This window comes from Rhinolophus sinicus, linkage group LG03 (genome assembly GCF_036562045.2).
Source record: "Rhinolophus sinicus isolate RSC01 linkage group LG03, ASM3656204v1, whole genome shotgun sequence".
NCBI classification, from domain to species: domain Eukaryota; kingdom Metazoa; phylum Chordata; class Mammalia; order Chiroptera; family Rhinolophidae; genus Rhinolophus; species Rhinolophus sinicus.
In genome coordinates this window covers 193,179,112-193,204,954 of record NC_133753.1, presented here as the reverse complement: position 1 = coordinate 193,204,954, position 25,843 = coordinate 193,179,112, and the positions used below count along the sequence as shown (strand labels likewise).

The 25,843-nt window shown below is 44.1% G+C and overlaps 1 protein-coding gene across 10 annotated transcripts; it reads right to left on the bottom strand.

Annotated features, from left to right (window-relative positions):
- Nucleotides 1–3,651: 3,651 nt before the first annotated feature.
- Nucleotides 3,652–25,701, bottom strand: ATPSCKMT (ATP synthase c subunit lysine N-methyltransferase). Of its 10 annotated transcripts, XR_012495183.1 has the most exons (9): nt 25,585–25,664; nt 24,776–24,889; nt 17,817–17,899; nt 15,959–16,248; nt 14,041–14,178; nt 12,762–12,812; nt 7,051–7,223; nt 5,073–5,195; nt 3,661–3,807 (listed from the first exon to the last, which is right to left on the bottom strand). XR_012495183.1 is itself a non-coding variant. In XM_074329080.1 (8 exons), exons 1-7 carry the CDS (start codon nt 25,662–25,664, stop codon nt 7,053–7,055), a joined length of 927 nt encoding a protein of 308 aa, XP_074185181.1. In that variant the 3' UTR covers nt 3,652–5,195; nt 7,051–7,052. The 10 variants fall into 10 exon arrangements, 9 of the variants coding, with proteins under 9 accessions (XP_074185181.1, XP_074185182.1, XP_074185180.1 ...); XM_074329080.1 differs by having other exon boundaries at nt 3,652–5,195; XM_074329081.1 differs by lacking the exons at nt 3,661–3,807; nt 5,073–5,195 and adding an exon at nt 9,601–9,667 and having other exon boundaries at nt 6,997–7,223.
- Between the last annotated feature and the right edge of the window lie 142 nt (nt 25,702–25,843).

Below are 25,843 nucleotides of genomic sequence, written 5' to 3'. Positions count from 1 at the left end.
AAGCATTCCTTAAGAAAGCGCACATGTCCCTGAAAATAGCAATACGTAATATAACCCTTAAATCAAAGATGAGTGGACGTGTGCGGGAAAGACCGTGTGACAAATGACAAAGCGTGAGTGCATGGGACAGGTAGGTGTAGGGGAGCAAAAAGGAAGGACGGCGGAAACTGCAGGAGCTTCGTCACCTACCTTACAGCTTTGCTGACCACTAGCTATATGCTCTACGGGCATTCAGCCTAACGCCTTGTCTCTTCTTCAGCTGCCACATTCCCCACAAACAACACTGCAAAGCCATCTTTACAGTAAAACCTACAGGGCCGCCCTACACGAATGTACCCACCAAGTTTGGGACATGCATGGAGTTTTGGTCAATTATTCCGACACTGGGATTCATTCTTATAAAAAACAATTTTGCTGCCCAATTTTTCATCCTACAGTATTACAGACAAGAAAACTAACTAGATTCCTCTCTCCGGTCCTTAAATTAAACCCAGTGATCAATGAGCTATCATTTTATCAGTCCTCCTTGGATAAGGTTCACGCCGTAATATTAACTTAGAAAAAATAAGACATTGCATTTCCCTCACCTATAAAAGTTATGTGATTTTTTTTTTGTTCATGTTCAATTTGCATCAGCCCATTAGGTCACAAGTGTGCCGATTCCAATAAAACCACAGTGTGTCATTATTACAGGAACACTTCACTCTGAAGGAAGGTGTCCTGCCTCAGAGAATCCCAGAGGACCAAGCTTTATTGTGTTGTTTAGATGGACATTTCCTTACTTTTATATAAACATCCACTTTTCCATTTAAACATACGGCCTGCACCATCTTTGGGGATAAGAAGTGCCTTGTATTTAATACCTTTGTGGCACATAGTATTTTGTCATAAAATAACCTATTTCCCAAATGGAGTTCTTCAAAGAACACAACATTCAACCGAATGTGACGTGGAGGCGGGCTGAGGTGCTCTGGGGACACTGACAGCTCTGCTCCTGCCACCTCGGCCCTTTGGCCCGACTGGCAGTGGGGGTCAGGGTGGGCCCCTGGGCTGGCCTGTTCTCTGGACTGAGCCCTTGACCCAGAGAGAAACCCACTGGTATTCTCATCTCTCACAGCCTCAGCCTCAGGACCTTAACTTCCACCTAGCGGTCTCCAATCCTTCTGTTCCCCAACATAAACTGCATAGTTCATCTCACTCCACGGCCTGCCTTTGGCTCAGAAGCCCGACCCTGGTCCCATCGACTGGTGAAGGGTCAAGGAACTGGGTCCTCATAAGGCTGCTCCCTTGACGAGGTGCTGGGTGGGGCAGTGTCACTTAGAAGAGGATGAGGCACCGTTAGTGACGTGTTTCTCCCAGGGGCTTCAAGAACAGTCCCTGTTCTAATCAGTCCGTGGGGACACACACACACTGTGTTCTCTCTAGCCAAGCCCTTTGGGGTTTTATAGATTCCTACTTTCTCCGCCGAGCATTCACCCTTCTCCACTGGGGTTCTGATACAGCTGTCTTCACTCATCAGCTTCCCGAATATTCGGACTGCAGGCGGACCTCGGAGATATTGCGGGATCAGTTCCAGACCACCGCAATAGGCGAGTCTTGCAATCAAGTGCGTTGTAATCTTTTTACTTGTGGAGAGTCTCGCCTTCAATTTGTAAAAACCACATCTGTAAAGTGCAATAAAACGAGGTGTTCCAGTATTTGTTTTACAGTATCAGAGTCAAAAGTTGCCACAGCCTCCTCATGTTGGGGGGAAGCTAAGTTCTGTTGGACTCGGACACTTCACTGCTGGAGGTGTCTCTGATGCCTCGCAGACCCACAGAGGTGGCTGGAAGGATGCAGGCGGCCCTGCTAAGGCTGCAAAGCTCACACATTTCGGGTCATTTTAGGACTCCACACCTGCTTGCAGGTGGATCCCTTCTACAACATCCCCACCAAGTGGCTGTCCAGCCTCTGCTCCAATATCTCCAGGGACGAGGAACTCATTCTAACTTTAAATGACTTTATAAGACTGCTCTTCAGATGCAGCTTAAACGTCACGTCACTTCAGCACCCACCCGATGACTGAGTTTACACCCAGAGCCAGTCAGAGGTCTACGCAGGGAAGCAAGTGAGTGTAGTAAGATGCTGAGCTCCTGTGTCAGGGTGAACTGAGAGAGTTAACAATGACACCCCTTGGTTAAAAAAAGAAAATGAAGACAGTGCCTCCTCTCTGAGGATGGGAATGGGGTATTTGCAGTGCATGGAAACTCCTGGTACAGTCATGTTCACGGTCACCTTCCTTTCTTCTTCTGCTCAGCAACCCTTAACTACTGGGAAATATCTGTCCTGTCTCCTCCAAACCATCGCTCATCCAGGCAAACGCCCACAACCTCTTTAACTGTGCCTCTTAGGGTATGTTTTCAAGGCCTTTTACCATCTAGAATTCATTTCTGCTTATCAACATGACTTATTCTATTTCTAGTGTTTTGTATCATCCATATTCATTTAGGGACAAACCGTGCTAAAAGCATCCTCCATGTGAGCCAGGAGGGGGAGGCACAGAGGAGACCCCTCCCAGGAAGGCCTCCTCTTATGAGGATGGTGCCAACCGCACCCCATCGGTCGTCTGGGGGACCTTCTCAGCCAACCAGCCTGACCATGCGTCAGGGGGATGGTAACTGCCCCTGCCCAGCTGGCACGTGGAGAATGCTCTTGAAGCCTGATCCCCTTCCACTGCCTGTCCTAAGGGCGAAGGAACAGCGGGCTAGAGTCAGGACACATCTGGGGAGAGCTGGGTGTAGTTAAGTTACCAGCCTGTCGGGCAGCTCAGCTGCTATAACAGACCACCGCACACTCCGGGGCTCAAACAAGCACTCATTTCTCAGTCTGGAGGCTGAGAAGTCCAAGATCAAGGCACCGGCAGATTCAGTGTCTGGTGACAACCCGCTTCCTGATTCATAAATAACCGTCTCCTCCCTGTGTCCTCACCTGGCAGAGGGGCAGGGAGCTCTCTGGGGTCGCTTTATCAGGGCACTAATCCCAGTGATCAGGGCTCTGCCCTCATGACCTAATCACCCAAACCCCCCCCCCCCCCCGCCAACATACACATTTTTCAGGACACAAACGAGCAATCCACAACACAGCTCCTCTGCTTGGCAACCCTACTTGCGAAGAAGGCAGTCTGAAGGTAACTGCTTCCCTTCCTTTTCCTAATTCCTTGTACTCCTGAGGAACCATCTCCCCCCTATAAAACTCGCTGGGTGCAGGGGTACGGCTGAGGCTCTGCTGTCCCTCAGCCCTGCCCATGTCCCCAAGAACAGGACGCTCTCCTGGGATGACTCATGTCAGCTGTGAGGGCCGTGTCCAAGTTCACAGCCCTCTTGACTTGGTACAATTCCCCAGACACGGCTTTGGGAGCTACTCTGAGTCTGAGAATGGGCCCCCCCGATGCGGGAGCTATCCATCCCTCTCACACACTCGACACACCTTCTGACCTGGCCAACCAGTACTGTCTCCTCTAGTGCTCTCCTCTAGGGGGACGGGGAACGTGCCCCTGCTGGCTCACAGGCCCCTGCCATCGCACACTGGGAGCCCCCTCGCCCAGTTCAGCCTCACACCCTCCTGCCTCTAACAGGCTGCCGCTTCCTGCAAGTCACACAACACCCAAGTCAAAGCAGCTTTAAAACAACATGGGTTTATTACTTCACTCTAACAAGATGTCTTGAAGTCGGAGGCTCCAGTTCGGTTCAGCAACGCATTGTCGAAGACCCGGTCTTCCCTCTTCCTGCTCCACCAGCTTCACTACATCGGACTTCCCCTTCACTTTCCCTGGTGGTGCAAAGTAGCTGCTAAAACGTCAGGTGTTACTGCCCTAAGCAGCCTGTCCGGACACAGGAAGGACGCTCACTCCTCAGGCTTCTTCTATCAGCAACAAAACCTCTCCCGAAGCTCCCAGCAGATGTGCAACCTCACTGGCAGGAACTGGATCCCGTGCATACCACCCACCCTGATGCCCGGGAACGGGACCAGACAACTGCAGGGCCCCTCGTCCCTCAACACCTCAGTGCCTGACACCTGAAAGACTGGGGCTTCTGTTACTAAGAAAAGGGGCGATGACAGCGGGGTAGAAGCAAGCAGTGTCCGCACTCCTCCTTTGGGGGCCCGCTGGCGCCCCCTGCTCTGGGAAAGGTGGCCTGGGTCAGAAGCCTGCAGACTCTGCCACCCAGGCCAGGTGAGCAACGCTCCTGTGGCCAGTGAGTCTGACTTATGAAGGGCTGGGCACACTGTGTGGCCTCAGCAGGCGACAAGATACACCACACAGCCAGGGCCTGTGCTTCCTGAGTGTTTGCTGAGACTCAGGCAGACTCGCGCAGTACACTGTGCAGCAACTCACAGGTCTTTCCTGAAATGCACTCAGCCGGGCTAGGCTGGGGCACTCGGGCTGCAGCGCGAGCTTAGAAGATTCCTCCTGCACGTGAGCACGTTAATGTCTTCACAGCCGGGCTTTCACACCGCCAGCCACAGAGAAACTACACTGGCAGAGGGGTAGTGCCGGCTGTGGTTTGTCAGGAAGCTGGCATTTTTTTTATTGTTTTATCGTGGGGTTCAACGCCCCCTAGCAATGGTGAACACACTTCATATGGAAGAGAGCCTCATTTCTTAAATCCTTTAAACTTCGTTTCACATGCACATGGTGGAGCTAAGCACTGCAAGGAGTCTGAATGCCAGAACTGGCGGAGGGTCTGATGGCGCCCCCCGGGATTGCGATCCTGGGGCCATGCTTCTGGAGAAGACGCATTCAGATGGGCACATGGCTCCTTTTAGGCTACGTCACCCTGATGTGTTTCTACTCGTGTTTGATTTTTTTTAACGAAATTTTACCAGATTAGCACTCATCCCTGATTCCAACCTGCACAGACATTGTTGAATCCTGTTTTTGACTTCGAACATAGTAGCTGTCATTCCCTATCTGTGTCCTGTGCAAATTTCATCAATGTCCTTACCCTAGTAACTGGTGAAAATTCAAACCACCCATTCAGAGAAGCCACACTCACTTCTACAGGGAAATCCTTACCAAAAGGTGCACTTCTTACCTGAAGGTACAATTTTAAAAAGCAATTAAAGATCTTGCAGTTTCCGTGAATCACAATACTTCTGTGAAACGGTCTGTTTTACTCTGAGGTCGCAGGATTAAGCATCGTCTAATTCTTGGGAAGCTAAAGGAGAAACCCCAAAAGTGGCAAGTTATATTAGTACTCTGCGTGTAACCTGATGCCTCTACAAATCCACCAGGAATGCGTGTGCCTCTGGCCACCACACTTCCTGGCAAGGAGCTACGATGGGCCCCTCTCCATGCATGCCCAGCCATTACAGGCTGGCCAGAGCAGACGGTGAGGGGCACACACCCAAGCTGCACACCATGGCAGAGAATTCCTGCTTCATTAGCAAATCTGGGCCTCTTGGGAAAAGGGCAAGTGATAGCAGCCAAAAACCCTGACAAATGTCCACAACACCCTGTCCCCAAACAGTTGCTCTCTACACTATCACACCGTTATTTCTTATAGACAACTTCATACACACTAACATTCACTCACCTATTTCTTTGTGTCCCCCTTCTAGAATATAAGTTCCATAAGATTAGGGACCTTACATGTCTATTCACCACTGAATCGGAAAAGCTCATTACACAGTAGACATTCAGTAAGTATTTGCTGAATGAATAAATGAGTCCCCAGTTACTTCTCATTTAAATAAAAATTATCAAATTGATCATATTTTTATCAGTTTAGTAAAAGACGCAAACCATCTCACTTTATCAGATCTCTGCAGCAGTTTGTTATTTAGGTTACAAGGCTGGGAGTTCAATTCTTTTCTGTGATAAGCAGGGATTATTTGAGTCACTATTCAATATTAATTTTTCAGATATATGAAACCTGTCTACTCATATTCAAAGATTTTTCCTTAACTTGTCTTTATCTAAATCGGTCAAGTCTCTTCTCATAAATGAGAAATATTAAATAAATGGCTGCTTTCATAAAACAAAGTGACTAGTAGAAACAATCTGCAACCTCTGTGAATAGGGTTTCCATTAGCACCTACAATAACAAATACTATTTACAGACCAAAGACTACATGCCATGAGTTTTATAAATCAGTCCCCAGGCCCCAGTTCAGTGTATCATTATCCCAATGACAGAGAAATTGAGGAAACCAAGGCTCTGAGAAAGTAAGTCCCCGTCCAAGGCCTCCTGTTCGGTCCAGGAGGGATCCAAACTCAGGTCTGGCTTACGCCAAAGCTCACAATAATTTATTTTACTATTAAATCATCGCCAACCACTCCACTGCCACGTATCTTCTCTAAATACCCTATTTTGTCAAATCTGAGAGCCCATCAATGGTAGTTGATGATGTAGGCTGCCCATTACAGCTATAAAACACCATCTACTGAAAGGTACATCACAATTCCAGAAATGTTAAAAGGTGTATGTACACGTACACACACACACCTTAGATTCGATAAAATACAGTAATCTACTAGTCTTGGAACAAATTATTCCTAGCAAATGTTATGAAATATAAATGCCTCTCTAAATCCCTTAGAAAATTAATTTTGTCATGAAGTTCAGAGAAGAAAGAGCTAACTCTTACATATGAATGAAGTTATAAGAACCTGCAAACATTTACCGATATATACCCTCTTTAAAATTGTTTCTTCTCATCTGCGGCATTCAGTCATATCCTTGGTAATGGGAACTGCTGTCAGCCTCTTGCCTGTCCATCAACATGACCATTGCTTAGTCATATTTTCATGCATCCAAGTACATGAAAAGCTGTAAGCACTTTTTTTTAGAATATACCAAGAAAGGAGACTTTAAAGCTACCTGTGGTTCTTAACTTCTATGTGTTTCCTCCAAAAGTTAGGGAAAGTAATAGCAATTTCTCATTCCACACCAAACAAAAATATACCCTTTGCTAAACACATAACTGTAAGTCTGTAAAATCAAAGACCACCAACACTTCAGAAAAACTCAGTAAATTTTATGTTTGAACAACAGACAAAAATGCATCGACCTTCAGAGCCTCTTTTCCCTTCCTCTGAACGAGCTCATGTCATATGCCCACACGGTGTCTATCCCCTCTCCGGTGACCTGGTCCGGGGTCCAGTGCGGAAAAGGGAACCGGCAAGCGATGACTCTAGCATCACCCTCAAGTTCAAGCTCAAGTTTCTTCTCCAACTGCAGCATCTGTGGAGAATGACAGCCATGTTTTCAGCGATCGGTGGGTCAGAGGAAATGATTCCCAAATGTCCTTCTGTATTTGAGTCCCTGGAAATACTTGTGCAAAAATTACTAATTGTAAAAAAGATCACGTTGGGGCGTGAGTACATTATCAAACAAGCCATTAAAACACAAGACTATTAACAACAGTTATAAGAACATTTTTTAGTATTAGTCATGAAATACACCATGTTTTGCAGATGTATATCACATATTTCTGGTTTTCTAACTAAAATTATGATGTGGCAATAATTAAAATGAGAAGCAGATTGAAATTATTTAACTACCTAAGTATTTCAATCTACTCTGTCTCAACTATTTAACACATTTCCACATTTTTAACATCTCTGAAATCTCACAATTGACATCATCTTAGAATTATAATTGGCAATATTTTTTTCTTTCTCAACAGCAAATGTGCATATTAAAATCAATAGCATTTAGTCAATGATACGGAATAATTAGACTGTGAAAAAATATACACATTCTACCAACTTGAAATATAATATTTCATACTTTTTAAAAAATATATCTATAACTTATGGATAACTTATAGTCAACTTATAAAAAGTAAAATCCTCTTACTTATCACTTTTGTGTCATTTTACCAATCTACTGGTGATGAAAGCATTTTATTGTTTGCTAAAAGAGTACTGACATTATATGAGTAAATTAACAATCATTTAAAAATTTCTCTTCATGTCCTAAAAATATATTACTACTTTCATCTTTGAGAATATTTTTTCTGCTTTCTTCTTTTAATTTATTTTGAAACAATTTCAAATTTACAGAAAAGTTGCAAGAATAGAACAAACAACTCCCATAAACCTATACCCAAGATTACCAACTTTTAAGTTTGTCATATTTGCTTTATCCAATTTGCCCTCTTCACCTCTCTATGAACATTTACTTTCTAATTTGAGAATAGGTTCAATACAACATGCTCCTTTATTCCTTAATGTCAGTGTTTTCTAAGAAAATATTTTCTAAGAAATCGCCCCAGCAGTTATCACATTCAGGAAATGTAACATTGTATTCCAATAAAATGATTCTAGTAGTAACATTCCAATTTTGTCAAATGTCCCAGTCATGGCCTTGCTAACATTTTCCCCGGGTCCAGGATCCCATATTATATTTAGCTGTAACGTTTCCTTACTGTCCTTTAATCTGGAGTTCTTCCATCTTTGTCTCTTATGACAATAACATCCTTTAAGGATACGGGACAACTATTTTTCCGAATGGTACTCACCTGGGTTTCCTTTGATGTTTGCTCAAAATGACTCAGCGTGTGGGTCTTTAGCAATGACCCCTAAGTGGGTCTGTGACCATCTCAGGGCCCCACAGTCAGACGCCCATGGGGTGTTCCTGCTTTGAGGGTGATGGTCACCACTGGGTTAAGGTGGTATCTGGTGTCTCCACAGTGTGGCCACTATTTGTCCTTTGTAATGGATCATTTGCGGGGAACTACCTTGAGAGGATGTACATATCCTGTTACTCACCAGACTGTCCTCCCACTAGATGCAGCGTTCACTGATGATTCTGGCCTGAGTCAATTTTTACTATAATCGTTGCACAGTGTGGATTTGCTAATTCCATCACTTCTCTTAGATGGAATTCTACAATCTACCGCAAGGAAGGGCTTTCCCTTCTCCCTACCTACCTGGCTAGCTAGCACTACAAGGATGAACGCCTAGGATCTGATTTCATTTCATCAGCGACAATAATCTGCCCTCTCGTTTATTCTAATGTTCAAATTGTTCCATTTTGGATACTGGGAGCCTCTTCAAGCGGCTTGCTCTTTCCTTTGGAAGTGCCCTTGTCAAATATTGTGAGCACTTCCTTATATTTGACCCTAACAAAATGTTCAAGGCTTTTGTATCTTCCCTTCCTAAGCCCTGGGATCAGCCATTTCTCAGATATTCCTGCTTCCTCTGGGTGGGAAATGACATTTAAAAACCAAGATCTGAGCAAAAACTACTACCTTTAAAAGTACCAAAGCAAATCAAGACAAACAAATCAATAGTACTTCTATGAAGATTTTATTCTTTTATAAAGTGGTTTGTAAAAACTCCTCTACATGACCTACAGATACAGTGAGCCAAAATTCTGATTCTTCAGTAGACTCAATACCAAGATAACAAACAGTAAATTCCATTAAGGATGGAACATTTCTATTCTTTTAACATCCAGGAAAAGATGACTTTAAAAAAGAAAATGTTTTGCTTCATGGGGGGGGAAGTTAAATAAGCAAAGAATGAAACAATATGTGTTTTTCCAAAATATCAAGGATTTCTTATGGTAATTGTGTTCATAAAAAGGATAATTGTAAACGTATCCACATTACCATTATTCTTTTCTCTTTTAGTTTCTTTTACTTCCAAATGACTGTCATATGCTAAGTCAAGATAAACCTAAAAATGAAAAGGAGCTATTTCAATCATAAGAAATTAACTGACTAAATTACGCATAAATATGCAACAAATCTGGGTCTTGATATCACACACAAAGGGAAGCAGTGATGTGTCATGTCTGTCTAATGGAATTCAAACTTATTCACACAATTATAGGCTTTAGAGTGACACGAACTCATCATATTCTAATTACATCTTCAAAACCTGACACGTAAGTTGACACCAGCTCAAAGGCATGGAAGACAAACCAGCCATGGCCGTCGGCAGCTTTGAGCCCCTTCGTCACTCCTTCGTCCCCGAAGCACTGGCTTCACTGGGCTCCTAGGAACCCACCCCAGCTTTCCTCCTCCCAGGTCCTCCTCTTGAGTCCTTTGCGGGTTGCCTCTCACCTGTCAGAGACCAGGCCTCAGACCTTGGATGCCTTGCCCCCTCCCTGGGCACTGATGCCTAAAACCTGACCTCCAGCCCACTCTCCCTCCTGAGCCCCAGACGCCCTCTATCCACCACTGTCAACTCGATGTCCCCACATCCATCTCCAGCACCACATGCCTCCCGAATTCCTGATCTTCCCCAGCCACTCCACCTGCACCGTTCCCAGCTCACAGATGGCAACTGCAAACTTCCAGTTGCTCAGGCCAAACCTGGGAGTCACCCTTGACTCTTTTTTGCTCACCCAGGACAGCCTGTGATCCTTTTCAGCCCCAGCAGGTTCCTCCACTCCTCTGCTCAAAGCTGCGATGGCTCCCGCCTTATAAGGGCCCAGAGTCCCTCACGTCCCAGGGACGGCTTCTCACAGGAAGACATTTGACCATGAAAGGTCCACAGGTGTTCACTAAGCAGGCCCAGGGCTGGGGGACTGAAGTCAGAGGGATGGACACGGCCCCACACAAAGGGGCCCAGAGGACGTACAGGGAGCTGGGGGAGCAGGGGTCACTCTGTGCCAGGCCTTGGGGCCCTGTGGAGGGTTTGGGCCTTATCCTTGCTACTTTTAAGCAGCAAGAAGTCACAGAGGGTTTTCACAGGGACACAAGTGATCGGTCCTCCATTGTGAAGAGATGCTCTTGGTGCATGAGCAAGTCCTCTGTGTGCGTATTTCCGATCCTACCACTGGACGCACAGGTCTGAGTGGCAGTCCTCACTCCTAGTGCGTGAGATGCACACCAGTGTAGGAACGTGTAGGGAACCTCTAACATCGAGCTGTGATTGCAAAGAGCTGTGAGGAGTAATCAGCCTGGTATCGGAAACAGGGTGAGAGTTTATAACACCAAGGTTTCTACCTGCAAAGTGCCCTGAGTGTCCTCCTGGCTCTCTGAGGGCCTATGTGTGCTTCCGCTGCCCTGGGAAACATTTCATGCCACAACAGCTTTGCTGAGCCCCCGATTTCAGGGAAGGGAAATGCATTTTCACAGAAGACTGAATGATGGAGCCCAGAGAGGTAAAAGGACTTGGCAGGGCTGACCTGGCCTCTGGCTCCCCAGCACGTGCTCTCACTCCTGCTCACGGCCTCCCTGCAGGCCAAGCTTGGCAAGAATGGAAAGCAGGGGCCTCCACACCTGAAACTGGGCCCTCTGCGCCCGTGATCAATCCACCTGCATGGAAAACTGCAGGTCATTCCCAGGAATGTGGGTGCTTCCTGGATGTCAGCTGCTCCCCTTCTTCTTGGAAACAGTGGAATGCTACAAGTTCCTTATTTAAGATTTCTCTGTGTGCAGAAGAATGGACAATAACTGCACAAGTGTTGATCAAAAAAATTGGGCTCTTATTCCCCGAGTGAACAGCTCCAAAAACTGACAATCCTTCCCACATGATGAGCAGCACCAGGACTCGGACCCCACGGGCTGTGCAGTGACAACGACCAAAGGCCACTGCTGCCCCCCGCTGGGACGGAGCTGCTGTGGCTTCACGGCCCACATCTCAGGCCATCATCCGGCCTCTCACTGCTGCCGGGAGTCCCACTACGTATCACCTTTCTAATTTCAGAAAGCGTGGATTTCAAATTAAAGTTATTTGCCCCCAAATGCTAATTATTCTGAAGGAATGACCAAATATCATAAGTATCAAATAACCATCAAATATCACAGCAATTCTACAATCCCAAATAGTCTGTGTGTTTTTTAATGGCCAAGGATCATGCCTTTCTACCTCTTTTGATTTCTATAACAAAAGTGTAGACACCTAGGCTTCATCTTAATTTTATGCTTATGAACATATAGAATCCTGTCACTTTCAAGAATATATAACAAAACCACTTCTAAATTGACTTCAAAATAATAAAAGAAAATGGCATTGCACTGAAGGTTCCAATGGTAAGAAAAAATTTCAAGCACTAAAATATCTCATATAAAAATTAAGATATGAATAAGAAAACAAATTTCCCTGTATTTTAATTGAAAGCCTTTTCAGTTTTATAGTGGCATTTCAGCAAACATCCAGTTTCTGCAAGATTATTATGGCTACAATTACAGACTTTGAAAAGTGAACAGGGATTTCTTGCCATGGTCTGAAAACCAACAATTACAACACTAGCATCCCATCCTGGTCATCTTTCCAAAGGCTAAATTTAGGGCCATTTTCAGTACGCTCTGCAGTATTTTCACTTTTGAAAGTACATAATCAGAGTTCAGTACAAATCAGTTATCTGAGGTCAATTGAAACTAGTCAGCGCTCACCCACCCTGAAAATTATCTCCCTGCAAAATCGGAGGCATGATCAATTCAAAGGGAACATTCCCATTAACTTTCCCGAGTGATTCGAGCTGGATGGAAGTGAGCGACCGTGAAAATCTCCAACTACATGACACACTAGGAGCTCATAAAGCAGTTTTCAGAATGGAATTTTTAGGGCTTAGGTAGATCATTAAGACTTTTTATCTGGAGCAAAAGCTTAAAAATACGACTGAATCTTTTATGATTAAACTTGTAAAGCCCTGAAGTATTTTGTTTAAGCAATGAACTGAAATCCAGTGTTGCCTCAGAATCTCTGGGAGGCCGGCATTTTGCACACGGGTGAGCAGGCCATACAGAGGTGGTCTGTTAGAGCTGGAAGGGCCTCCACGACCCAAAACCAGACAGGGGACAGGAGAGTGCATACTCACCATCTGAGGCACCCCAAAAATAACAACGTTTGAGTACTGCGAAAAAGTAACCTAAAGGAGAGGGAGGGAAACAATTCATGGATTAACTTTTAAAGCCAAACATCCAGCTTAACTTTTGTTTCAAAATGAGTAGCAATTTTCCATTTCACTAAATAGTAGGTTTTCACAGAGTGGACTCCTTTAAGATTTCACAAAGAAAAAAAATCATGTGCACACTTTTGTTCATTTTAGTTCAATCCATCAGTTTTCCAAATGCTTCCCCGTAAATTACCTCATTTCATCCTCACAGCGACTCCACCCAGGGCCTGCCCCAGGGGTCATCTGACAGAAAGGCCAAGGAGTTGTCCAGTGACCAGCTGGTAGCCGAGTCAGTTGACCTTGGGCCATCAATGCCCCTGGTCCACACTTTCCTACTCTACTCTACACCAAAGTGGTTTTGCAAGAACTCAAGGAATCTCAAAACCACCTGGTTTTTAAGTTGAACCATCCTTAAAATTCTAGTCCCCCCTCTTCTTCTCTAAAATAAGTTTTCAAAAGCAGTAAAATGGTCTCTGGTTGAAAAACTGGGGGGGGAGTGCTTTGCCAGTCAAAATTCTTATTGCCCAATAAAAGTCTTATTTACTCTATAGAGAGATCGTTTATGTATGGCATAAAAAAAATGCAAGCAAAACTCAAATGAATTTTTATAAGCTACTGATGACAACATTACAGTGGGAAATTCTTATTTAACAGAAAGCATTTTACGGAGCATTGCTAGAGCAAAATTACAGGGCTTTTTTTTTTTAAGAGTACAAATAAACTTGCAAGTATTTTGTACTTTACAAAGACCAGGACGTGACAGTATGGTTGGTAGATTCTTTCTTTCTCTGTCTCTCTGCACGCACGCACACACACACGCACACACACACACAGAAGAGTCTACTGTTTACCAAGAATGACATTAACAATGCCTATATTACAATATATAAGATTCCCAAATAAGATTAAAAACAAATCTCATCATTTTGTAATAAATAGAAATGAGGGTTTCCTTAAGTAAGCAAATAAATTCTTGGAACTCACATGACCGACCATGTCATAAACCTTAAGCTTCTACTCTAGAGTCCAGCTGATTTGCAAATCTATCAACTTAAAAGATGTTCACATCTCATTATGCTGAAATATACACTTGTATTTTAATTACTTTTCTTTTTACACATTTTTCAGTTCTCACTCATACTAATTATGAATTACAAAGTTTTGGCTGGAGTTTTCTAGGACCACTCACTGACTTACATACCTTCCACAAATCTGAAATATAAAATTTGGCCAGGTCCTGCACCCCTTCTCGCCACGCGCGGTATCTAGAGTACCAGACCAGCCATGGGTTTAACTCATAACCAACAGCTGTGAATCCTTCCTTTGCAGCTGCTATCACCTGCGGAAAGAGGCCAGCATTTACTCACGGTAAGAAAAACATCAACTTACATGGTCGAGTGATATATTTCCTATTTATGATCTATAATCATAAAACATCCCATCGAAAGGCAACTCCTTCGTTCAAGACACCACTGGAAGATAAGTGTAGCTTTGTGGACAAGGTAATGCCGGTTACTAGACAAGGTAACTCAGTTTTCGTGTTTTTGTCAAAGATGTCACGTCAAGCATCAGTACGGATAATCCAGTTTGCTTTGGACGACTATGTAATTAACTCTGGACGGGCCAAGCCTTGGGTAGGTCTGACAAAAAGTTACAGAAAACCCATGGCATCTCTCCCTCAGGGACAGCACGGCAGCAGGCAACATGCATGAGCCCAGGAGGACGAAGTGTGAGCTAGTTTGTAACAGGCAATCAAAATAACCTGTCAGTTAGGCTTTCCGGTCGGGAATTCCCGCCCATTCTCGGGAATTTTTTTTTTGCTTTCCTGTCCCTGAATCCTGAGAAAAGTTGGTTGGGAAATCGGGAAAATCGGCTCCTTGAACCCAGGTGGTTGGTAGTATCGGCCGTCACTTTGCGGAAACAATTCATCGTGGAGAACAGAAAACAGTTTGTATTCTGGGATTCGGGAGTAGGAAAGCGAAAACAATTCCTGAGAACGGGAATTTCCCGCGTGGAAACCCTACTGTCAGCAAAGAACCTGCAATTAATTACATATCTCCTTAGTATTTAAGATTATTCACTCAAAATTGAAAGCAGGTAAAAATGGAACAAGTCAGAATCAAGCCAACTGGAGAATGCCACCTGTCTCCTAAGGTGAGAGAGAGGGTGGGCTGGTCCCGGGGGTCTCTCTGCTCACTTGATCCTGCCACCACTCTTCCAGGGAGCACCCCTGAAGGAGCTGTCCCACTATGGCAACTTCCCGAGTAACTGCAGTATTGCCTCTTTTAAGAAGGACCCATTTTCTGAGAAACCACAAAAATACCATTCGGATAGGTAAGGCATTCAGACCTAGACTTCAGGACTTCCTCCTGATTCATATACTCAGCTCCTGATTTCTTAAAAACACAAGGCACTTGGTAACCTCTTCTGATTATTCCGGGTCACCATGATGAAGTGTAGGGCCCATGTGTGCAGGCGCTGGGGGCCTGTGGCCTGCTGCTCTCCACACTAAATGTTTCCGGAACACCAGACTTGCCTACGGCTATCCTCACTTTTCAGCTCATCACTAGATGGAGGCCTAAAGACAGTGTCACCTTCCCCGTGGAGGAACATGCTCTGGGACACCCACTTGCCAGTCAGTGGCCTTGAGTCTTTACTCACAGGTGTCCAGTTGGGATCAGAGTCAATTGAGGGCACTAAACGTCTGACCTTTGGATAAGTGAACCAACTCTTCCTTATTTTAACTCTACATTACCCCATAGAAATTATACACGTGTAAGTATAGATAAATGTAAAAAGAGATGATTTAACAGGTTTATTCTAGATACGCCACCTCTATTGGCCCAAGTTTCTTAACAGGCAATGTCATAATTACCAATTAATTGTTTCTCTTTACCCGGTGTGTCTGCAGAACATTTTCCTTTAAGAGATAATTAATTAAATCTGAGAAAAATACATTCCAAATTCATGTTGGAGGATTTGATAGTTCAGCCAAACTAAACAACTGCTTTATTAATGTCAGATTTAGCGAGAAATCTTTGCATAAACCTCCTAAAAAACATGAAACAGAATTTTAACAGTTCTGGCTCCAAACCTTAAAATGCCTTAGCACAACTCACAATCCGTCCGTCGCCACTGCCAATGTCCACCAGCGGTCCTCTTCTGCTGCGCAACATTTTCACAACATTTTCAATCTGCTTTGTGGTTGCAGGTACAAAAGGCAAACAAATTTTTCGGAGGGCGGGTGTTATAAATGGTGTGGCCACGGCATACACAGCCACCAGTGTCCCCCCAACAACCCCAGTAACTAAGAATCCCCAACTGCTCTTCTTCAAGCCGTTGGCTTCAAGACTTGTGGGCAGAACATGTCCTGACTGACTTTCTTCTTTACGTGTTCCCGGGTGCGTACCTAGATTGAGAACAAGCAGAAAATATACATGTAACACCAAATCTGAAATCCAAAGTAGCGTTTTCTTCTACAATTTCTCATTGACAAACAAATTCATGCTTTGTAAAGGATAATATAGCTGAATACAATTTGAATTATAAATGTAGGACTCCACAATGAGTCCTAAATTTCACGAACTAAATTAAAGTGTTTTAGAGAAAATTATTTGACACTAAATAGTATTAATCAAATGGTATTTAGTTTTTGTGGAAAACTACAGTGTTTTCTTTCCAACATTCTTTTTTGTTGTCTCCAGAAGTCAACCTTAGAAAACAACGTATTCATTCCTATTTGGTATTTTATGAATTCAATATCCACTAATACAAATATTCACCATAAACTCCATATTTTTATGGTCCAGAACAAAGACTCATAAATAAGCATGAAAATTTCTAATTATTACCCTATTCCAAATAGGAGAAAAGGATTTTATATCAAAATTAGGCATCTCTAATCATCACACAAAATTTTAAAGTAAGAGACAAAAAATCATGTTTTACTAAAAATCTTAATGGTAATAAAGAGATTTTTAAAGCAGATCCAAAAAAGAACAAAAAGCAATCATTTCAATGCTATCACAAGTATAGAATAAAACAAAAGAATTCCAATTGCTGATTATAGAGAAATGAACAATACCTTATTCTCTTGAGTTTTATCCTTTAAACACAGTCTTAATAAGATCTCGAGTTTTTCACATTGAAATTGACTTGAAATTAATTTTGAAATTGATTAACGACCAGCACAATACCACAGATAGGGGCATGAGCCTGCCGAAGGTAGGACCCCAGCCACAAACCTTGCTAAGGGCGTGACCCATCACCTCTCTGAACCCCGTTTTCCTCATCTGCAAACTAGGGGTCACAAGGTCGTTGTGAGGATGACATGAGTGGATGCAGCCAAAGCACTCAGAACGGTGCCTGGCACTGGAACCCCACAAGACTATCCTGCCCTGAAGCAGCTCACCGTCTAGCTCAGGAGCTGAGACCAAAAACAGAAACCCAAGGAAACAGGAGGGAGGACAACAGATTCTTGTCATCCAAAGGCAGCAGGGTTCATAGTTTCAGTAATTAGTAAGTCAGTGAAGAGATCCAACGGATTAGTTTCCTATTGCTGCTCTAAGAAATTACCAACCTAATGGTTAAAACACGTTTCCTGTCGTATAGCTCTGGAAGCCAACAGTTGGACATGGGTCGGACCGCGTTCCTTCCCGAGGCTCCAGGGAGTGACGGGTTTGCTTGCCTTTCCTGCTCCCAGGGCTGCCTGTGTTCCCTTTCCTTTGGGCCCTTGGGATTACACGGGGCCACCCAGACAAGCCAGGGTTATCTCCCTATCGCCAAGTCCTGAACTTCATCCCATCTGCAAAACCCCTCAGGTAACAGTCACAGATTCTGGGATTAGGACGTGGACCTATTTGGGGGCGAGGGGAGGGAGTCATTATTCTACCTACCATAGCCATGAAATGTGGTGACCTGTTACAACTCTGTAAAGCACAAGTTTGAACACCGGGCACACCAAGGGCTAGCCCATACCTGCGTCCCTTCTCCAGGGCGGCTGATCAACCACCGACACCTTCTGTTCAGTGTGCCTCTTTTGTTGTGATGCCTGAGGTCTGCTAAAGTGAGGTTTAAAACCGGTTCATAGGGGAAACCAATGCAGAAACAAAAACAACAGGTCTACTGCTGGTGCTGACGTAAAATTAAAGTTTAGAAAGGCGATGGTGTTTTATAGAAAGCAAGAGTCTGAAATACATTTTCAGTTATACTTTTCAGCATTGTATGAAAGACCTTATATGCTATAGCAGTAGTCATGCATTTGATTATTTTTTGAAAAGGCACAGCACATGTCATGGCTTGCATAAAATTATCCTGTGGGCATTCCAATTGTACAGCACAGTGGTTAAGAGGATTTGAGTCACACAGTTCAAGAGGCTCAGAACTTAACTAGGGTAAGTTGCTGCATCCTCATGGGATTGTTGGAAGTTATATAAATAATACATATAAAGCCCTTAGCACAGGCCTGAGAGAGTGAGTGAGTTAGCTGCTATTATTCTCAATACTATAGGAGGTGTGGGGGGGATACAGGGAACCAATAGTTTTTAACAGCTTTCTTGAGCTATAATTCATATAACATACAATTTGCCCATTTAATGTGTACAATTCACAGGTTTTTAGTATATTCATACATATGTGTAACCCTTATCCTTTAGTTACCAACCTCCGAGCCTCCCCCTCACTCCCTGGCTCTAAGCAAGCACTAATCTATTTTCTGTCTTAACAGAGTTCCTATTCTGGACTTTCATAGGAGTGAAATCATATGAAAGTGGTCAACATGTGGTCTTGTGTGACTGGCCTCTTTCACTTAGCATGTTTGTAACATTCATCCGTGCTGTACCACGTATCAGCTTTTACTCCTTTTTATGACCAAATAATATTCCACTGTATGGATGGACCACATTTTGTTTATCCATTTGTCCATAAATGGACAGTTTCTCTAGTCAGCATAAGCCTGTAGACAGCCGATTACACAAACATGAGTCAGACAACCCAAATTCTACTTCACCTGTGTAGATCTGTACCCTTGAATTCAACCAGCAAGATATAATAATGGGCTCCTGTCTCCAGGGCCTTCCATATAACCTGTGTGTGGTGTAGGGTCCACTTGAGACAGATACAAAGCAGGTTGTGAGAAATGCTATAACGTGTACAAAATGCTGTGGGAATATAGGGGTAGGTGGAGGGAAGACCGATCCCAAGAATGGAACCAGGAAGGTGTTGACAGAGAGACAGAATCTGAGCTGGGCCTGAGGGTGCTGGCAAAAGAAGGAAGCCTAGGAACTAAGGCATAGGAGGTGGGGAAACCATTTGCTGAGTAAAGTGGGAGGTAGACCAGGAAGGGAGGTGGGAGACCTTGATGCGAGGCTAAACATGCATTTTACTCTTGTGCACTGGGATGAAACTGAGCAAAATCACCACAATATTTGTGTTTTTAAGAAAAGCAACACTAGCAGCAGTGTCCCTTGATGCAATCACTGAATTTTCTGTCACAAGGTTTTATACCTGTAAGTCTTTCAACTTCACAAAAATTTGTATGAACTTTTAAAGATATTATGTAAATCCAATATAATTATATTGCTACCTCCAGTCAATAAAAAAAGTATTGATTTTTATCAGTGAAAACCAGTCTCTGAAGATTCAAAACTAAATTCAAGACTGCTTCTACAAATTTCTAATCCTTTTATCCTTTTACTGAGACATGTTCAGATTCATATGACTATTTACTATGGTAGAAATAAATGACAAAGATTTCTGTCAGCTGTGCTCTTTGGAACATCGATCCATTCCATTAGATGAAAGCTGTGGCAGCCACTGGCTGTTGAGCACTTGGAGAGTGTCAGTCCTTGAAAATAAAGGACCCAGAGCAGAGATCCAAGATGGCAGGGTTGAAAAACACTGTGCCTGCTTCCTTCCATGAACACATTAATATTACAACTAAATTATAGATCAACCTGGAGAACCACCTGAAGTCTAGCTGAACAGTTTTATAACTAAGGATATAAAGAAGAAGCCACGTCCAGACTGGTAGGAGGGGCGAAGATGCAAAGTGGGCTGGTCCCAGACCTCCACGTGGCAGCTGAGAATCAGGAGGGGTATCTCGGCCGTGGAGGTTCACCCGAGAGCAAAAGGTCCCAGCCCCACACTGGGCTCCCCGGCCTGGAGTACTCGTGCTGGGAACAGGAGCCCCCCACAATATCTGACTGTGAAAAACAGTGGAGATTCTGACCATCTGGGCGGGACAGAAGGCTGTGGGAAACCCAGCTGTCCTCTTAAACAGCCTGCGCACAGACTCACTCAGTTTCAGGCACCTACTCTGGGCTCCAGGGGAGGGATGGTGACTCAGGGGGTAGTCAGCGGCATATGGGGGGGGGAGGCAGACTGAGGTGTGTGACCTCAGGAGGAGGCCTGGAAGATAGCTGCCATTTCCCCTGTGTGGGGGACTGCTCCTGTGCAGCCGGCAGGTGGGCACCGACTTTCCTGTATTGAGCCCTCCCCTTCTGGCCAAAGCTGAATCTGATTGTCCTGGTGAGATCTGCTGCTCTGGCCTGCTGACTCACTAGGACCCCACTCCATCCAACTTCCCCAAAGCTGGAGGCACTTTCTCTGCCAGCAGCCAGCCCCACCCACATTGCCCTTTCTTGGAAAACTATTGGAGTCCACAGGCCCCAGGCAGGCCGGGACTGACCTTGGTGTGCTCTGGGACTTTGAGTAGCTCCAGGCTCAGCACTGGAACCAAACCAGAGCCTACATTAACCTGGTGACCACAGCTCTTTCCACTCTATAGTGTCCCTAAGACCTTGCCTCATCCAACTCGTGCAAGGCTTTATCAGTGGCTAAACCTTAAGGAAGCCAGCAGGTGGCAGCAGGCCTCGAGTTGTCCTGGCTTATTGCGGAGCTACCCCAAGCCCAATACTGGTGACAGAAGTCCTCAGTTCACAGCGTGGCCTCTCACATGAGCATACAACTTTAGCACAGGCAGTAAACCACCACAGATCACTCTGTAGCTCCTACCAGCTAGTCCCCAGCAGGTCACAGGCAGTGAGTGACCTGGGCCTGCATCGTAGCCCCTCCCAAGAAGCTCCAGAGCCAACATACTTGGAGGTTGGCTTCAGACCACAGCAGAGCACCACCCAATTAACCCCACAAGAGGCACACCTAAAGGGTGGTCTCAACAGGCAAGAGCCTGCTGGGGTGAATCACACTTAGTGGGGTAAGTTCCCCACACAGCAGCCTTAAGCTATGGACGGGTCCGAAGCCCACAGCCAACCAGCCTGAGGGTCAATCCCACCCACTGATGTGCCAGTAGCAATCAAGGCTATAATAGGAGGGCACACACAACCCACATAAGGGACACTCCTGGAGCACTCAAAGCAAGTGACCAGGGAGACTGTGCCAGGGCCCCACAGGGCACCTACTATGTAAGGCCACCCAGCCAAGAGTGGAAGACATAGCAGATCTACCTAATACATAGAAACAACACAGAGAGCCAGCCAAAATGAGGAAACAAAGAAATATATCCCAAATAAAACAGGAGAAAACTCCATAAAAAGAACTAAACGAAATGAAGGCAAGCAATCTACCAGATACAGAGTTCAAAACACTGGTTATAAGGATGCTCAAGGAACTTAGTGAAAATTTCAACAAAGAGAGAGCAAGCATAAAAGAGGACATAGAAGCCATAAAAAAGGGCCAGTCAGAAGTGAAGAGTACAATAACTGAAATGAAGAATGCACTAAAAAGAATCACCAGCAGACTAGATAAAGCAGAGGGTCAAATCGAATCAGTGATTTGGAAGGCAAGGTAGCAGTCGGAACAGCAAAAAAAAAAAAAAAAAAAGAATCCAAAAACAAAAAATGAGGATAGTTTAAGCAACCTCTGGGATAACATCAAGCATAACATTCACATCACAGGGATGCCAGAAGGAGAAGAGAGAAAGCAAGGGATTGAGAACCAATTTGAGGAAATAATGACTGAAAACTTTCCTAACCTGGTGAAGGAAATAAACATACAGGTCCAGGAAGTGCAGAGAGTCCCAAATAAGATGAACCCAAACAGGCCCATACCAAGACACATTATAATTAAAATGGCAAAGGTTAAAGACAAAGAGAGAATCCAAAAAGCAGCAAGGGAAAGGCAACTAGTAACTTATAAGGAACTTCTCATAAGACTGTCAGCTGATTTCTCAACAGAAGCTTTGCAGGCCAGAAGGGATTGGCAGGAACTATTCAACGTGATGAAAAGCAAGGACCTACAACCAAGGGTACTCTACCCAGTATGGCTATGATTTAAAATCGAAGGACAGATAATGAGCTTCCCAGACAAGAAAAAAGCTACCAAACATCACCACTAAACAAGTATTACAAGGAATGTTAGAGGAACTTCTTTAAGAAGGCTAAAAAAGATCAGAATTATGAAAATAAAATGGCAATAACTACATATCTATCAACAATTACTTTCAATGTAAATGGATTAAATGCTCCAATCAAAAGACAGGAGGGCTGAATGGATAAGAAAACAAGACCCTTACATGTGCTGCCTACAAGTGACTCACTTCAGATCGAAAGACACACAGAGATGAAAAGTAAAGGGATGGAAAAAGGTATTTCATGAAAATGGAAACAAATAAAAATCTGGGATAGCAATACTTACATCAGACAAAACAGACTTTAAAACAAAGACTATAACAGACAAAGAGGGACCCAATAATCCCACTCTGGGTATTTATCTGAAGAAACCCAAAACGTTACTTTGAAAGGACATGCACATCCGTATGTTCATTGCAGCATTGTTTACAATGGCCAAGATGCAGAGGAAGCCTGGGTGTCTGTCGATGGATGAATGGATAAAGAGTATATATATACAGTGGAATATTGCTTGGCCATGGAAGGGAATGGGTTCCTGCCATCTGCAGCGGCATGGATGGACCTGGAAGCAATTGTGCTTAACGAAGTATCAGACAGAGAAAGACAGATGCAATGTGATTTCACTTATATGTGGAATCTAAAGAACAAAATGAAAAAATAGAAACAGACTCACAGAGAACATTTTGTGGGTTGCCAGATGGGAGTGGGGTTGGGAGTGAGTGAAACGGGAGAAAGAATTAAGTATAAATTGGTTGTTACAAAGCAGTTACAGGGATATAAGGGACATAGTCAATATAGTAATAACTATGTATGGTGTCAGATGGGTACTAGATTTGTTGGGGTGATAGATGAGGGGGGCTGAGTGAAAAGGGGGGATTAAGAAGTATAAATTGGTAGTTAAAAAATAGTCATGGGGATGTAAAGCATAGGAAATATAGTCAATAATATGGTAATAACTGCATAGTGCCAGGTGGGTGCTAGACTTGTCAGGGGGATCTCTTCTTAAATTATATAAATGTCTAACCACTATGCTGTACACCTAAAATTAATATAAAATAACACTGAATGTCAACTATAACCGAAAAATCAAAAGTGGGGGAGGTGAAGAGGAACAAGAGGTCCAAATTTCCAGGTATAAATCAAATAAATCAAGGGGATGTAATGTACAGCATAGAGAATATAATCAATAATGTTGTGATAGCATGGTACGGTGTCAGATGGTTGCTGGATTTATCATGGTGATCACTTCTTTAGATATAAAATGTTGATCAACTATGTTGCACACCAGAAACTAATATAATATTGTGTTACCTATATTTTGAATCTTTTAAAAAAGAAGAATCTTTTTAAAAAGAAGAAAGTAAAGGACCCAAAGAGGTGAATTTCTGTTGTATCCATGCTTGCTTAGCTACTGACTTCTGATAATGGTTGAAAATCTCAATTTTCAGGGACAGATTTGGGCCAGCTAGAGGCAGTGACAGACGTACAAAAAAGTACAGAGGGTTCTCATTCAAGTTCAAGCCAAAGGAAAAAGGCCAAGAAGAAAGAACAGGACTGTTTGGAAGTATAACCTGCCATATTTGTTTAAAGTGGGATTTACAAAAAAAAAGTGAGAATTACATTAAAAAAAATAAAGTTCAATGCCACATGAGTTTTATTACAGGCCAAATAGAAGGCAATAAGGTACCCTGGAGACATCTAAAAACAAAAAAATGTTAGTGACAAGAGTAAGGGACCATAGTAACAAAAGGAAACCAGACTCTGGGTGGTTAGCACAAAAGAGTATATACAGACGGTGTCAAAAAAATGTATACACACTTTAAGAAAGAAAAAAACTATTAAAATTGTAATACTCAGGATATACCAATAAGAAAATATGAATACAAGTCACGTTTGACTTCTGTAATTACAAGAGGTGCTCAAACTGGTTACCATGAGCGTAATTTTAATACATTTTCCTTTCTTAAAATGTGTATTCATTTTTTTGGCACCCTCTATAGATGTCATATCATAATGTTGTACACCTGAAATTTGTTATTAACCAGTTACCCCAATCAATTTAATAAAAATAATTTTACAATAAAAATAAACTGGGGTTCATATTTAAATACCACAATATTTAAGGGCTATTGTGTACTTGCATTCGCACACCACTTGAAAAACTACAGCATATATTTATGTCTCTAACAGATTTTTCGGTCCCTTAAGAAGCCTTTCTTGTAGTGGTCTAATGCCATTTGTGTTCTTTTGATATACAGCACCTATCAATACTAGAAAAAAATGACAGGAAATAAAAATAAACTGCACGGAGAACATCATTAGGTATTTCCTATACTTCACAACAACCTAATGAGCCAAAGAGATTGCAGAATTCACCATTTTGAATGAGGAAATACTGAATTGGCCAAGTTAAAGTGGATTGAGACCTGACTCCAAAATCTGAAATGTCCCTGGATCATCACTCTTAAGTCTAAGAGAAGTGGGCCAAGCATTAGAAGTTAAATGATCACGAACCAACCAGGGACAAATCCAGTTTTTGACTTTCAGGCCAGGGTTAAAAGTTCAACGCACCCATCAGTTTGAACATTTGAGTAGCTAATGAAGACCAGGAATAATCCAACAGGCGTAGGTCTGTGTTCTTTGGCAGCTGGGGTGCAGGGGGGCTGGAAATCCATAACAAACAGCCTGTAAAATATTAGGTTGTGATCAGTGCTCCAGAGGAACAGCAGTGTTACGGGATTTGGAGGACGGGGTACTATTTAGTGAGGGCGCCAGGAGAGCGTTCCCAGGCAGCACAGCACCGGCTTCCGAGGGGGCCCTTACTGAGCACAAGGCAGTGCGATCCTGCTTACTAGCTAATTGTATAACGTGGGCAAGTTGCTGCACATGGACGCACAACGGGCATTTCTTTAACAAACACTCACACAGCGCTTGCTAAGAGCCAGGCCTGTGCTCTCTGAGTCCGCACCGCTGCAGGGCGACACGGATGATACTACTGCCGTGGTTGCAGACAAGCAAACTGAGGCACAAACAAGTCCCTGCCCCAAAGACACACCTAGTCAATGACAGCGCTGTGACGCCCACCAAGACAGTGTGACTGCCAGTACCGAGACTCCCCAAGATTCTGCCAACCACTAGGTGAATTATTCACCCTGAAGGGCTCAGAACAGTTGTGGGCGGCCAGATCCCAGTACCAGCAAACGCCCCCGCGACCCGACGAACGGGCACGCCGGCGGGCCCCGAGGGGCGCCGGGGCGCGGCGGGCATGAGCACTGTACCCCAACGCCGGACTCCGAGCCAGAGCCGCCACAGCGCCCGCCTCCGACACGGCCCGCGCCAGGCCTGCACCCCAGCAGCCCGCCAGGCCCAACCAGCCTCACCTCCTCCTCCCTCCATCGCGAGATTTCCGGCAGCGGCGGGGGGGGGGAGGGGGGAGGAACCCGGAAGTGGATTCTACCATCTTCTCGGAGTCGGTGTAGGAAGGAGGGAGAAAAGAAAGTAAATGAGTTCCTCGTCGGGACCCTAGTTCAGAAATTGTGTAACTTCAATGAGTGACTAAATTCGACCTGCTCTTGACTTGTGAGTTCTAAAGTTCCCGTCCGTGTCTTCGCGCTTCCCCCCACAACTTCTTGTATGATA